At 47.9% G+C, this 15462-nt stretch overlaps 1 protein-coding gene across 1 annotated transcript in view; it reads left to right on the top strand.

The window, feature by feature from the left end:
• Nucleotides 1-15462, top strand: part of ASAP3 (ArfGAP with SH3 domain, ankyrin repeat and PH domain 3) — a 54023-nt gene that overhangs the window by 14036 nt on the left and 24525 nt on the right. Inside the window, 3 exon segments of the mRNA XM_030913473.1 lie at nucleotides 13962-14034; nucleotides 14130-14257; nucleotides 14259-14276. Of these exon segments, the coding sequence (XP_030769333.1) occupies nucleotides 13962-14034; nucleotides 14130-14257; nucleotides 14259-14276 (219 nt within the window).

Genomic DNA, 15462 nt, shown 5'->3' with positions numbered 1-15462 from the left:
CTGACCTCAACTGCGTCCCAGCGCTTTGGCCTGGAAGGGGATTTAGAGCTCATGTCTGTTAGCTCAAAATTGGACAGATGAGGAAACTGAGGCATAGAAGGAGGAAGGAACTTGCTCAGAGGCACACAGTGGGCTTAATGGCAGAGACAACCCTAAAATTCAGCACTTCACAGTTCAGGGCTCTTGGTCTCATGGCCTTGTTCTATACGCAGTAGAAGGCTGTTCTCGCAGAGTGTTTCTGCGGCTCCTCTGAAGATGCCTGGCGTCCACCATTAGAGAAAACATTATTTCAATTTGTTTTCACAGCAATCCTTACAGAGATAACTGGGGCTCAGAGAGAGAGGATTTAGCTCGTAGTTTGCTTTAGTGTGGTAGCAAGAAAGGGCTCTGGAGGCAGAGTTCTCTGCGCTTTTTTTTTTTTTTGAGATGGAGTCTCGCTCTCTCGCCCAGGCTGGAGTGCAGTGGCCAGATCTCAGCTCACTGCAAGCTCCGCCTTCCGGGTTTACGCCATTCTCCTGCCTCAGCCTCCCGAGTAGCTGGGACTACAGGCGCCCGCCACCTCACCAGGCTAGTTTTTTGTATTTTTTAGTAGAGACGGGGTTTCACCGTGTTAGCCAGGATGGTCTCGATCTCCTGACCTCGTGATCTGCCCGTCCCGGCCTCCCAAAGTGCTGGGATTACAGGCTTGAGCCACCGCGCCTGGCCGTGAAATATTTTTATACTCGTTGGTAGTGCTCATGATAAGTGTAGCTTCAAAGGGTCCTGCTAGTAACACCATGGACCTCCAGGGTCTGGGTCCATTGCCTGGAAATGAACAAGGGAGTTCGAGTCTGAACAGTTTAGTTCCCAGGTCCACGTTTTGGCTGTGTGAGTTCAGGCAATGATTTTCACTGTTCTGTGCCTCACTGACTCATCAGCCAGATGGGAGCAAAAACGATGACTGCCCTGTTAAGATGCTATGTGTGTTAAATGGTGGGTGTCAAACTCCCTTACAAACTGCAAAGCCTGATACAAGTTTTAGTTTGCATTTTTTTTCCTTTTTTTTTTTTTTTTGAAACAGAGTCTTGCTCTGTCACCCAGGCTGGAGTGCAGTGGTGTGATCTCGGCTCACTGCAACCTCCGCCTCCTGGGTTCAAGCAATTCTCTGCCTCAGCCTCCTGAGTAGCGGGGACTACAGGCGCCTGCCACCACACCCGGCTAATTTGTTTGTATTTTTAGTAGAGACGGAGTTTCACCATCTTGGCCAGGGTGGTCTTGAACTCCTGACCTTGTGATCCACCTGCCTCTGCCTCCCAAAGTGCTGGGATTACAGGCGTGAGCCCCCACGCTGGCCTAGTTTGTATTTGTTCCTTAGTTTGTTTGCATTTCTAGTGAAACCTGGGGCAAGAAACTCACCTGAGCCTTTATTTTGCAGTCTGTAAAATGAGGAGGTAATGTTAGATAATCTCTAATATTCTGTGACTTTGTTTGCATTTCTAGTGAAACCTGGGGCAAGAAACTCACCTGAGCCTTTATTTTGCAGTCTGTAAAATGAGGAGGTAATGTTAGATAATCTCTAATATTCTGTGACTTCGCCTCTTAAGAAACAACACCGTAGTCTAAAGCAAAGATAGAAAATGTTTTTCATTTCCTGTACCAACTCTAGTTTAATTGGTAGAAGCTACTGTCATATCTTAACAGAATGATGAACCAAACCCACAGTCAGTGGGGAAAATACTGTGATCGATTAATAATGGCTGTAATGGGCCGGGTGTGGTGGCTCACACCTGTAATCCCAGCACTTTGGGAGGCCGAGCCGGGCAGATCACAAGGTCAGGAGATCGAGACCATCCTGGCTAACATGGTGAAACACCCATCTCTACTAAAAATACAAAAAAATTAGCCAGGCGTGGTGGCGGGCACCTGTAGTCCCAGCTACGTTGGAGGAGAGAAGAATGGTGTGAACATGGGAGGCGGAGCTTGCAGTGAGCTGAGATCGTGCTACTGCACTCCAGCCTGGGTGACAGAGACAGAGCGAGACTCCATCTCAAAATAATAATAATAATAATAATTAATAATAATAATAATAATAATGACTGTAATGGCCGGGTGAGGTGGCTCACACCTGTAGACCTACCACTTTGGGAGGCTGAGGCGGACAGATTACCTGAGGTTGGGAGTTCAAGACCAGCCTGGCCAACATGGTGAAACCCCCATTTCTACTACAAAAACTTAGCCAGGTGCAGTGGTGCACGCATGCCTGTAATCACAGCTACTCTGGAGGCTGAGGCAGGATAATCGCTTGAACTTGGGAGGTGGAGGTTGCAGTGAACTGAGATCATGCCAATACACTCCAGCCTGGGCTGCAGAGTGAGATTTCATCTCAAAATAATAGTAATAATAATAATCATAATCATAATCATAATGGCTGTAATGGTCATGGGATGACACAGAAGTGATGCCTATGCACTGTATTATAATGGTCCAAAGGAATGAATGTCTAATGGTGAAATGTAATCTGTATCTCCCAAGGCCTTAGCTCTAGCAGCTCTGCCCCCTTGGCTGAGTTGCCTTGGTAACCACAGCTGGCTCTGATAAACCATGGGAATGAAGAATGGGTCCTATTGATGAATCCTGACCCAGGAGGGGGGCATGCAGAAGGCCCTTCTAGGCAGGGCAGCTGGGCATGGCCTAGTGCTGCCATCTGTGGTCTTTTGCCTGCAGAGAACACAAACCAGGGAGCCAGAGCATGGTGTGTGTGTGTGTGTGTGTGTGTCTGTGTGTGTCTGTGTGTGTGTGTGTTGGGATCAGGGTATGGGACACAAAGGGCAGTGCCAGCAGCTGGAATTTAGGCCTTGTCTAGGGCCAGCCAGGGTAGGCTGCCCAAAGGACTCCAGTGGACTTTCCAAGCTCAGACATGTCTCTTACACTCAGACGTGTTTCAGCCACCTTTGCCCGGTGTGTACCAGGCTCTTGCATGGATCCATTGACTCTTAGCTTTGAATGAAATCTAAATGGCTGTCCATTCTAATCCAAAATCCAGTGTCTGAATCACTCTCTAGCACCTAAAGTATTTGAATACTTCAAGTGACAGGGAGCTCACTCCCTTCGGGGTGGCCTCTTCTTCCTTAGGAATGTCCCCTGTTTGAGCTGAAATCTGTTTCTGTCTCCCTAACTTCCACCTCTCAGTCCTGGGAATCCTCTCCGAGGCCAGCCTGAACAAATTCGTTTTCTTCTCAGTAGGATATCCTTTAGAGTGTTTGTATTCGGGGCCTCACCATTGCTGTCAACCTTGTTTTCCTTGGACAGATCTCCCTCTGTGCCCCGCCTTCTCCCTCTCCTAAGACTGAGGGAATGGTGAGGGAATATGGTATAGTAGTAGAATTGGGATTTAGGTTTGAAGGCAGATCCAGTCCCAGGATCAAAGAAGCTGTGCCCCCTAACCTTTGTGGGGCAGCTTGGAGATGGGGAAAGAACATTGGCCCTGGATTTGGCTAGTCCTGGGTTTAAATTATAACTCTGGGCCAGGTGTGGTGGCTCACGCCTATAATCCCAGCATTTTGGGAGGCCAAGGCAGGTGGAACACCTGAGGTCAGGAGTTCGAGATCAGCCTGGCCAAGATGGTGAAACCCTGTCTCTACTAAAAATACAAAAATTAGCTGGGCATGGTGGCACATGCCTGTAATCCCAGCTACTCAGAAGGCTGAGGCAGCAGGCTCGCTTGAACCCAGGAGGCAGAGGTGGCAGTGAGCTGAGATCATGTGTCTACACTCTAGCCTGGGTGACAGAGTAAGACTCTGTCTCAAAAAAAAAAAAAGAAAAGAAAAAGAAAAAAGAAGCCGGGCGCGGTGGCTCAAGCCTGTAATCCCAGCACTTTGGGAGGCCGAGACGGGCGGATCACGAGGTCAGGAGATCAAGACCATCCTGGCTAACACGATGAAACCCCGTCTCTACTAAAAAAAACAAAAAAACAAAAAAACTAGCCAGGCGAGGTGGCGGGCGCTTGTAGTCCCAGCTACTTGGGAGGCTGAGGCAGGAGAATGGCGTAAACCCGGGAGGTGGAGCTTGCAGTGAGCTGAGATCTGGCCACTGCACTCCAGCCTGGGTGACAGAGCGAGACTCCGTCTCAAAAGAAAAAAAAAAAAAAAAAGAAAAAGTTACAGCTCTGCCACTGTTCATCACCGTGTGACTTGGACATGTTCCTCCTCCTGACAGCTTCATCTTTAAAATGGGAATGGCAATGCCTTCCTCAAAGAGTGGCCAGGATAGTGACAAGTAATGAGGCTGCACAGAGCAGGCACTCGGGACATACTGCTTGCACTCTCCCTGCCTGGTGGCAGAGGTCTGCTATGGTCCCTCTCCACCTGTGGTTCCTCACAGCTTGCTGATGAGGATCAACATGGAGTTGGGAGTGTGGGGAGATATGTTTAATTAATTCAATGAAACTTGAGAAATTCCTAAACCAAATTTAATTTAATTTTGAAGTAGATGACATTTTTAGTTATCAAATAGTAGACAGTATTCTAAGGACTTTACCTATAGAATTTACTTAATCTCCCCAACAACCTTATGTGGTAGGCAATATTATCATCTTCATTTTATGAATGGGGAAATTGAGGGACTGAGAGGTCACCTCAGGTACCTGGTGGAGCTGGAATTCAAATCCAGGTAGTTTGGGGACAGCCCCATACTTTTAGCAATGATGATGTACTGCATCTCTGAAGAGAATTAGAACAGTAAATTCCCAAACTTTAGCATGCATTAGAATCACCTGGAGGGTTTGTTAAACCACAGATTGCTGGACCTCACCCACAGATTTTCTGATTCAGCTGGAGAATTTGCTTTTCTAACAAGTTCCTGGGTGATGCTGCTGCTGGTTGAGGGCCCCCACCTTGAGAATCGCTAACTATAGGGATTAAATGGGCCCACCTGAACCTAGAGGCTTTTTTTTTTTTTTTTTTTTTTTTTTTTAAAGACAGGGTCTCATTCTGTCACTCAGGCTGGAGTGCAGTGGCATGATTATAGCTTTCTGCAACCTCGAACTCCTGGGCTCAAGGGATCCTCCCACCTCAGCCTCCCAAATAGCTGGGACTACAGGTGTGTGTCACAGCACTTGGCTAATTTTTTTCTTTTTTAATTTTTTGTAGATGGTCGGGTGCAGTGGCTCATGCCTGTAATCGCAGCACTTTGGGAGGCCAAGGCAGGAGGATCACTTGAGGTCAGGAGTTCGAGACTAGCCTGGCCAACATGGCGAAACCCTGTCTCTACTAAAAATACAAAAATTAGCCAGGCATGGTGGTGGGCGCCTGTAGTCCCAACTACTTAGGAGGCTGAGGCAGGAGAATTGCTTGAACCTGGGAAGCGGAGGTTGCAGTGAGCCGAGATCACACCACTGTACTCCAACCTGGGCAAGAGAGAGAGACTCTGTCTCGAAAAAAAAATTTTTTTTTTTTTGGGTATAGATGGGGTCTCACTTTGTTACCAAGGCTAGTCTTGAACTCCTGGGCTCAAGCGATCCTCTCACCTTGGCCTCCCAAAGTGCTGGGATGATAGGAGGGAGCCACCACACCCGGCTTTTCCTTAATCTCTCCAGTTTCATGGGGAATGAGGGCTGATCTCACACAGAGGCAGAAAACAAACCACAGTAAGAACCATGCTCATGCTTTCCAAATGCCTCAAGCCTTGCCACATGCTGCCATGTTTGTGATCTCATTAAGCCTCACAGTAATTCTGTGAGTTAAGCAGAGAATGAATTTTTTCCACCTGTAATGCCAGCACTTTGGGAGGCCGAGGCAGGTGGATCACGAGTTTACGAGTTTGAGACCAGCCTGGCCAACATGGTGAAACCCCATCTCTATTAAAGATACAAAAAAATTAGCCGGGAGTGGTGGCAGGAGGTGGAGGTTGCAGTGAGCCGAGATTGCGCCATTGCACTCCAGCCTGGGTGACAGGGAGAGATTCCATCTCAAAAAAAAAAAAATGTTTTAAAGAGAGGAAGTTTAGAAAACTAACTGGGCTAATATCACCCAAGGAGATACTTTCGGAGAGGCTGGGGCTAGAATCTTAGCTACTGACTCATCACAGCACTCTGGAAACCTCTCTGCCTTTCCCCACAATATCTTCCTTTCCCCAGGCTACTATCAGAATTGTCTCCTTAAAACTAAATTTTTTTATCGGTGTGCAGATGAGTAGATTAAAAAAAAAAAAACCCTGCATTTCTTTAGCTTAAATCTTTGAGCCCTATTACACCACGGGATAGATGTTATCAGTCATTTATACCCCAGTGTGAATGGTTTTCAGATATTTTCTTGAGAAAGGAATCATTAGAACTTTTCCCTTTTCATGCTCCCTTTGGGCACTTGCATGTTCTGAAGTCTGTGGGGCTCTTGAAGGAAGGGGCTGTGTCTTATGTGTCCCTACCATCTGGCACCATGCCTGGCTGAAATAGTCACCAAGAAATGCTTGTTGAGATGAATGAATGAATGGAGGAACTATGTTCCTCTCCTTGCCCATTCTTCCCAGAGCAAGCCTTCCTGGCAGTCCTACCATTTATACCAAGCATTCCCTCCCCTCTACCTCACAGTGCAGTCTCTTTAGTCTCTTTTCTGCCTGTCCAGGGGCCAGAGTTAAGCCTCACAGTTCAAGGGAAGCCTTCCTCATTCCTTCAAAGCAGACATGGCTCTGTTTTCCCTGCTTATAATGGCTTTTTCTTTTTTTCTTTTCTTTTTTTTTTTTTTTTGAGACAGAGTCTCGCTCTGTCGCCCAGGCTGGAGTGCAGTGGTGTGATCTCAGCTCACTGCAAGCTCCGCCTCCCGGGTTCATGCCATTCTCCTGCCTCAGCCTCCTGAGTAGCTGGGACTACAGGTGCTCGCCACCACACCTGGCTAATTTTTTGTATTTTTAGTAGAGACGGGGTTTCACTGTGTTAGTCAGGATGGTCTCGATCTCCTGACCTCGTGATCCACCCGCCTCGGCCTCCCAAAATGCTGGGATTACAGGCGTGAGCCACTCGCCTGGCCTATAATGGCTTTTTCTTCCCTTCAATGATGATGTTCTTGAGAGCTGAGATTGTGTGAGATTGTGTCTTTTTTTTTTTTTTTTGAGACGGAGTCTGGCACTGTCCGCCTGGCTGGGGTGCAATGGCGCAATCTCGGCTCACTGCAGCCTCCGCCTCCCGGGTTCAAGCTATTCTCCTGCCTCTGCCTCCCGAGTAGCTGGGACTACAGGCACATGCCACCACGCTGGCTAATTTTTTGTAATTTTAGTAGAGACAGGGTTTCACCGTGTTAGCCAGGATGGTCTCGATCTCTTGACTTTATGATCCGCCAGCCTTGGCCTCCCAAAGTGCTGGGATTACAGGTGTGAGCCACTGTGCCCAGCTGAGATTGTGTCTTTTTTACACAGGGTGTAGTGGGCACTCAATAACTGGTTGAATGACTAAACAGCCACATGAACTTGGCAGCCAAGAGGAATAGGGACGGGAAGGGTATCTGGCTGGGAAGCCGTTTCCTGATAGATGTCTGTCTGACAAGGGCATCAAAAAACAGTCTGTGGCCGGGCGCAGTGGCTCATACCTGTAATCCCAGCACTTTGGGAGGCCGAGGTGGGCGGATCACGAGGTCAGGAGATCCAGACCATCCTGGCTAACATGGTGAAACCCCGTCTCTACTAAAAAATACAAAAAAGTAGCCAGGCATGGTGGCGGGCACCTGTAGTCCCAGCTACCTCAGGAGGCTGAGGCAGGAGAATGGCGGAACCCGGAAGGCGGAGCTTGCAGTGAGCGGAGATGGCGCCACTGCACTTCCAGCCTGGGTGACACAGTAAGACTCCTTCTCAAAAAAATAAAAATAAAAATAAAAACAGTCTGTGAATGATTCGGGTGACTTGTCTCCCTGTACTGGTTAAAACTAATTTCAGCTACAAGTGGCAGAATACCCAGTATAACAGTGGCTCAAATAAGAGATTTCTCTTTCACATTAAAGAAGTCCACAGATAAGTAGACCGAGGCTGCTAGCGTAGTTTCTAATCACTCAGGACAAGGCTGATACCCTGTTGCTCCACCATCCATTACAAATGGTTTCTACTTCATGGTCCGGGATTGCTGCCTGAGCTCTAGACATCGCAAGCACATTGTAGCCAGAAGAAAGGGGTGACAGAGGGGTACCCTTGCATTCACCTTTTTTCTTTTGTTTCTTTTTTTGGGGGGCAGTGTTTTGAGACAGGGTCTCGCTCTGTTGCCCAGGCTGGAGTGCAGTGGCACGATCACGGCTCACTGTAGTGTCAACTTCCTGGGGTCAAACAGTCCTCCCACCTCAGCCTCCTGAGTAGCTGGAACTACAGGCACATGCCCCCATGCCTGGTTTTTTATTTTTTGCAGAAACAGAGTCTCACTATGTTGCCCAGGCTGGCCTCGAACTCCTAGGCTCAAACAATCCTCCAGCCCCAACCTCCCAAAGTGCTGGGATTACAGCCGTGAGCCACCACACCCCAGCCCCTTTTTTTCTTAATTAAAAAAAAATTGACTTTATTTTTTAGAGCAGTTTTAGGTTCACAGCAAAATTGGGCAGGAAGTACATAGAGTTCCCATATACACACAGCCTCCCTGTCTGTCAGCAGCTCTTACCAGAGTGGTACATTTGTTTCAGTCAATGACCATACATTGACACATCATCACCAAAAGTTCATAGTTTACATTAGAGTTCACTCTTAGTATTGTACATTCTGTGGGATTGGACAAGTGTATAATTCCATGTATCCACCATTATAGCATCATACAGAAATATTTCCCTGCTCTAAAAAGCTTCTGTGCTTCACCTGTTCCTCATCCCTCCCCCAATCCCTGGCTACCACTGATCTTTTTACTGTCTCCGTAGTTTTGCTTTTTCCAGAATATCATATAGTTGAAATCATGTAGTAGCCTTTTCTTTTTTTACTTGAGACAGAGTCTCACTCTGTCACCCAGGCTGGAGTGCAGGGGTGCGATCTCGACTCACTGCAACCTTCGCCTCCTGGGTTCAAGCAATTCTCCTGCATCAGCCTCCCGAGTAGCTGAGATTACAGGCACCCACCACCACGCATGGCTAATTTTTAGTAGAGATGGGGGTTTCAGCATCTTGGCCAGGCTGGTCTTGAACTCCTGACCTCGTGGATCCACCCACCTCAGCCTCCCAAAGTGCTGGGATTACAGGCGTGAGCCACCGCGCCCAGCCGTAGCAGCCTTTTCAGATTGGCTTCTTTCACTTAGTGATATGCATGTAACTTTCCTCTGCATCTTTTCATGGTTTGATAGCTCATTTCTTTTCAGTGCTGAATAATATTTCACTCTCTGGATGTATGACAGTTTCTTTATCCATTCACCTACTGAAGGACATCTTGGTTGTTTCCAGATTTTGGTAATTATGAATAAAGCTGACATAAACATCCGTGTGCAGGTGTTCATACATTTTTACCTCATTGAGAAAATATGATGGAGTATGATTGCTGAATCATTTGGCAAGAGTACGTTTAGTTAAAAAACTGTCAAACTGTCTTCCAAAGTGGCTGTACCATTTTGCATTCTCACCAACAGTGAGAGTTTCTGTTGCTCCACATCTTTCCCAGTATTTGTGTTTTGTTATTTTTTTGTTTTGTTTTTTTTGCATGTGTGTGTGTATTTCTTTAGATGGCTGGGCTGGAGTGCAATGGCACTGTCTCGGCTCACTGCAACCGCTGCCTCGCAGGTTCACGTGATTCTCCTGCCTTAGCCTCCCGGGTAGCTGGGACCACAGGGATATACCACCATGCCTGGCTAATTTTTGTATTTTTAGTAGAGACGGGGTTTCACCATCTTGGCCAGGCTAGTAGTCTCTAACTCCTGACCTCAAGTGATCCATCCGCCTCAGCCTCCCAAAGTGCTGGGATTAACAGGTGTGAGCCACTGCGCCCGGCCTCCCTTGGCAGTATTTGGTGTTGTCAGTGTTTTGGATTTTGGCCATTCTAACAGGTGTGTAGTTCCTCCCTTCCTTTTATTTTTTTTATTTTTTTAAAGCCACTTTATTGAGGTAGGATTGGCATGTAAAAAGTTGTACATAGTCAGTGTATACAACTTGATGAGTTTGGGGGTTATCTCCCTTCTTTGTAAGATACCTTTTGGAAGTTAACAAATAAAATATTATATTCCATGGCCAGGACTTAGTCCCATGACCACAGTTAGCTGCCAGGTAGGAAATGTAGTCTTTATTCTGGGTGGCCAAGTGACCATCTGAAAAGTCAGGTTTCTTGTGGAGGAAGAAGAGAGAATGGACGCTGGGAGCCACCCAGTGATCTCTGCCACATTACAGGGAAGGGAAATCTCAAACTTGCTTAAAGGAACTTCGTTGGGTGGGTTCAGGGGTATTTTATGGAATTTCACCAAAGACATGATGTGTGGAGGTTGCCTCTGAAGAGGCAGCATCTGGAAAGTTGCCAGAAACCAGCACCGTTCTTCCTCTTCTGCCTTGCTGTGGCAGTATGCGGCTTGTTCACTTCTTTCTACACATCTGCTCCATTCTTTTCTCTCTGCATGTGGCAGGAAGGACATCCCAGCTTTAGCATTTCAGTCAGTTAACTAGCTTTCCAGAGCCCACTTCCAAAGTCCTTGGAGAGAGACTCTGATTGGTCCAGCTTGGATCAGGTGGGAGAGAGAATCTGATTGGTTTAGCTTGAATCAGGTGTCTGTTGAGTCTGGCTAGAACAAACAAGGCTGCAGGGGTCCACCTCCAGAGGAAAGGAGGGCAGTTTTCAGAAAATGGGTGTCATGGGATGGGAAGACTCCTTAAAATGTATCTAGAGCAGAACATATTCCTCTCAGGTCCATGTCCCAGGACTTTGCAAACCGTCATTCATTTAGGTAACATTTATTGAGCACACACCTTCTGTGTGCTAGGCACATGGATCTGCCCTCTAGGGATTTTGGAAATCTCTTTGGAAATTGTTCATATCCTTTTTTTTTTTTTGAGATGAAGTCTCACTCCCGTTGTGCAGGCTGGAGTGCAGTGGTGCAATCTCAGCTCACTGCAACCTCCACCTCTTAGGGTTCAAGAGATTCTCCTTCCTCAGCCTCCCGAGTAGCTGGGATTACAGGTGTGCGCCACTATGCCCGGCTAATTTTTGTATTTTTAGTAGAGACAGTGTTTCACCATGTTGGCCAGGCTGGTCTTGAACTCCTGACCTCAGGTGATCCACCACCTTAGCCTCCCAAAGTGCTAGGATTACAGGCGTGAGCCACACTGTGCTGGCCCAGTTCTTCATATGTTTGACCTGAATTGTCTTTTAGAGCAAAATCATAGCTCTTTAAATTACTCATCTTTTAGCTTTCCAGGTTTCAAGATGGGGACCAAGGGATTTGGTAAACACATGCTTCTGTTTCCCCATCTGGATTTTGGGGAACCATAGAGATGGCCATGTTCTCTCCTCTTTTTTTTTTTTTTTTTTTCTTTTTCTGTTGACCAGTTTAGAAAGAAATGTTCTCCCCTCCTTGTCTTTGTCCCTTTAGTAAGAAACATTTTGGTTGTTTTTTGTTGTTTGCTTTGTTTTTTGAGATAGGGTCTCCCTCTGTCACCCATGCTGGAGTGCAGTGGCACAATCAGGGCTCACTGCAGCTTTGACCTCCCCAGGCTTAGGTGATCCTCCCACCTCAGCCTCCCAAGTAGCTGGGACTATAGGCACATGCCACCACATGGAGATGGGGTTTTGCCAAGTTGTCCAGGCTGGTCTTGAAGTCCTTGACTCAAGTGATCCTCCTGCTTTGGCCTCCCCAAGTGCTGAAATTACAGGTGCACACCACCACACCCAGCTAATTTATTTATTTTTTCTTTTCAGTAGAGACAAGGTCTCACTATTTTGCCTAGGCTGGTCTTGAACTCCTGGTCTCAAGTGATCCTCTTGCCTCGGCCTCCCAAAGTGCTGGGATTATAGGCATGAGCCACCATGCCCAGCCTCATGTTTTAACCAACTCAAATATGTTGCCCTCTCCTTAATCTACCTGATTCTTTTGTTTTCTTTCTTCAGCCCTGGGATGGGCCTCCACGGGTCTCAAATATGAAAGTGTCTCAAGTTCACACCTGAGGAGGAGAATGTTAGGTTTCTGGCCCCTGTAGGAAAAGAACCCAGAACTTGGCAGACCTTTCTAGCATCAGCAGCAGCTGATGATAATGATCACTGGTGCTGTTCATTGAGGACATACTCCATGTCCAGCACCAAGCTAAATCCTGTATGTGCATCCTCTCATACATATAGCCCTCATACCAACCCTGAGAGGTAGGCATCGATTTCCCCATTTTACACGTGGCTAATCAGGAAGCTCAGAAAGAATAGGCAACTTGTACCTGGGCACGGTGGCCCATGTCTGTAATTCCAGCACTTTGGGAGGCCGAGGCAGGTGGATCACTTGAGGTCAGGAGTTTGAGACCAGCCTGGCCAACACAATGAAAACCCGTCTCTACTAAAAATACAAAAAATTAGCCAGGTGGCAGGCGCCTGTAATCCCAGCTACTCAGGAGGCTGAGGCAGGAGAATTGCTTGAATCTGGGAGGCAGAGGTTGCAGTGAGCCAAGATTGTGCCACTGTACTCCAGCCTGAGCAACAAGAGCAAAACTTTGTCTCAAAAAAAAAAAAAAAAGAATAGGCAACTTGTTCAAGGTCACATAGCCCCCAAGTACTGGAGCTGAGCTTCAAAACTAGACCCCCCTTACTCCAGAGGCTTCCCACGTGCCACAGGCCTCTGAGAACACTCCACATTGCCTCTGAGGTCTGCCCCATGGATGTCCTCCTGTGGGTATCATTTTGCATCTTTGGCGGTACCATTTCGAATGTGTTTACTAACTCTTGTCATGTAACTCTGGAAATCAGACTCTGATCCCATTTTATTTTTGTCATTGGAAAGAACAGCTGGGCTGGGGTCAGGGTGGGGCTGTGGTACATGGATGGAACACTGTTCTGTTGCACCTGGGAAGCCCAGCTCTGCGGCTTCCCTACCATGTGACTCTGGGTAAGGGCCTCCCCTCTCTTGGCTTCAGTTGTCTCATCTATGGGCCCTTTCCAGCTCTGACATTCTGTGCTTTCCAAGTTAACTGTGCATTTCACAAGGATTTCATGAGGTTGTCAACTTCCACCCCCCACTGAAAGAGGGAGTGTGTCTAGGAAGTTGCTCATCTAGGCTGAGCCTGCCTGGGACATGTGAGACTTGCTTCTTGTCATCACATCTCTGGCCTTTCCCACATTCTGATGTTTGTTCTGCAGTCTCTGGGCTTTGGGGTTATCTGGTGTTGTCTCTCCAGTTCTCCTCAGTGGGGCTGAAGTATGCTCCCTCCACCCTCTGCCATCTCCCCAGATCCAGGTAACTGAATGCCTCCAACCCCTCTCTGCTCACCCATAGCATCCTGGCCTCTTCCTCCTTGTCCTGACATAACTGTTTATTGAGCCTGGGGTTTGGTGAACAAGTGTCCCCTGCTTTTATCTTAAGGGAAGATAGAGATGTCTGTGTTCTCCCCTCTGGCCTTTTGCTCAACATTTTGTACGTATTTACAAATTATTCATCTGCTCAGCAACTCCACAAGTCCCCTAGTATCATCCCCATTTTGTAGACAAGGCACTTTAAGGCTAAGAGAAGTTAACAGATTTGTCTAACGGACACACCAGCTAGCGCCAGAGGCAAGATTCAAACCCCGGCCTGGCACACCCTGTCTTGCCACATGACTTTGACTCACTACATTTATGTTGCATTGGATTCAGGGAGAAAAGTCCGTGGTCTTCTTGGAGTGGTGTGACTGGTCTCTGGTTTCTGTGTGTTTTTTTATATTTGGTGGGGTAAATAGGAAGACCCTAGAGAGAAGTTCCAGAGGACAGCAAAACTCAATGTATTTGTTTGGGGGTGTGGGGGTTGGGAATCACAGAGACAGGGTTCCTGAAGGAAGCACCTTCTTCCAGCTCAGCATCCCTGAACCTCTGTCCACATTTGCTTCTAGATCTTGGAAGGAGACCAAGCCATCCTGCAGAGAATAAAGAAGGCTGTGCGGGCAATCCACAGCTCCGGCCTTGGTAAGTGAGCCTGCTGGGTGCTCTGCCTGGTCAGGAAACTCCTCTCCCAGCCCTAGCCTGGAGCTAACTCGAAGCTCCCGTCCGTACCTCCACAGGTCATGTGGAGAATGAAGAGCAGTACCGAGAGGCTGTGGAATCCTTAGGCAACAGCCACCTGTCCCAGAACAGCCATGAGCTGTCCACAGGCTTCCTGAACTTGGCCGTGTTCACCCGCGAGGTTGCCTGCACTCTTTAAGAACCTGGTGAGGCCCCTGTCTCTTCCTTGCCCAGCCCTCAGCCGGACTCAGGGTAAATCTCATGGTCTTAAGAACCTGACTGGGAAAGAGTCCGTTTCCTTCCTTCTCCCGATTTGCCCTTGACCTCTGATCCATGATCTGAGGTCCCTTTTCAGCCCTGACCCTTCTTTTGGATAATCCTCCTTTCTCTTTGGCTTCTTACCCAACTAACTCTTCTCTCTCTGTTCTCCTCCTTCTCTTCACCCAGGAGCAGAGGAGGGTCTTACAGCAGGGAAGAGCCCCATGCAAGGGAGAGTTCCCTGGAGGAGCTTTGGGATAAAGGAGAGAAAGGCTCGGGGGGGTCCTACCTTTATACCGCTACTGCTGCCGCCGCCACCGCCTCCTCCTCTCCTCAGTCCCTCTTTATCCTCTGCTTTCCCAATCACATCTGCTTTGTACTCAAATCCCAGGACCTGTCCCTGCCCCACAAGCCTCTCAGCCCCTGCACATGGCCCAGTGGCCTCAGGTTGCTTCCTGATGGCCTTCTTGGTGACTGCCTCCTCTCTGGTCCTTCAAGTCCTCCCCTCAAGGCCACCCTGTGATAGCAGCTCTTCCCATGTGCAGGCACAGTTCTCACTACTTCACATGTTCACTCATTCAATCCAGGGTGCACAGCTCTGTGGGGCTTGTGTGACTGTTGTCTCCACCTTACAGGCTAGGAGACTAGGACCTCCAGTTTAAGCAGCTTGCCCGAGGTCACACGGTTTGGTCTGAACCCAGGTTGTCTGACTCCAGAGTCCAAGCATAAGCCTGGCTGCACTGCCTCCCAGGAAAGCCTCTTGTCTCCCTCCAGGCTATAGCACTGGACCAGCTCTTGTGGCTCCAGTCCTACCCAGCATCCTCCCTGGTTGGCAGGGGCCACATCACCCTTGAGAGGCAGTGTGCTCAGTGGTTAAGCACCCAACCTTGGACTTAGACTCCATCTTGGAATCCCCACTCTGCTGCTTACTAAGTTAAGTCACTCAGTCTGCCCAAGCCTCAGATCTCTCATCTGTGAAACTGGGATAATAATGCTACCAACCTCACAGAGCGGTAATGAGGATTAAGCAAGTTAGTGCCTACTTTATGGTAAGCGCTCAGTAAATGTTGGCTAATATTATTATATTAATGGCAAGACAGCAATTACTTTTGCATCAACCTAATAAAATCTGTC

The sequence above is a fragment of the Rhinopithecus roxellana genome, chromosome 12, assembly GCF_007565055.1.
Source record: "Rhinopithecus roxellana isolate Shanxi Qingling chromosome 12, ASM756505v1, whole genome shotgun sequence".
Classification (NCBI taxonomy): domain Eukaryota; kingdom Metazoa; phylum Chordata; class Mammalia; order Primates; family Cercopithecidae; genus Rhinopithecus; species Rhinopithecus roxellana.
The sequence above is the reverse complement of the archived record's forward strand: the minus strand, read 5'-3'. Positions and strand labels throughout refer to the sequence as shown.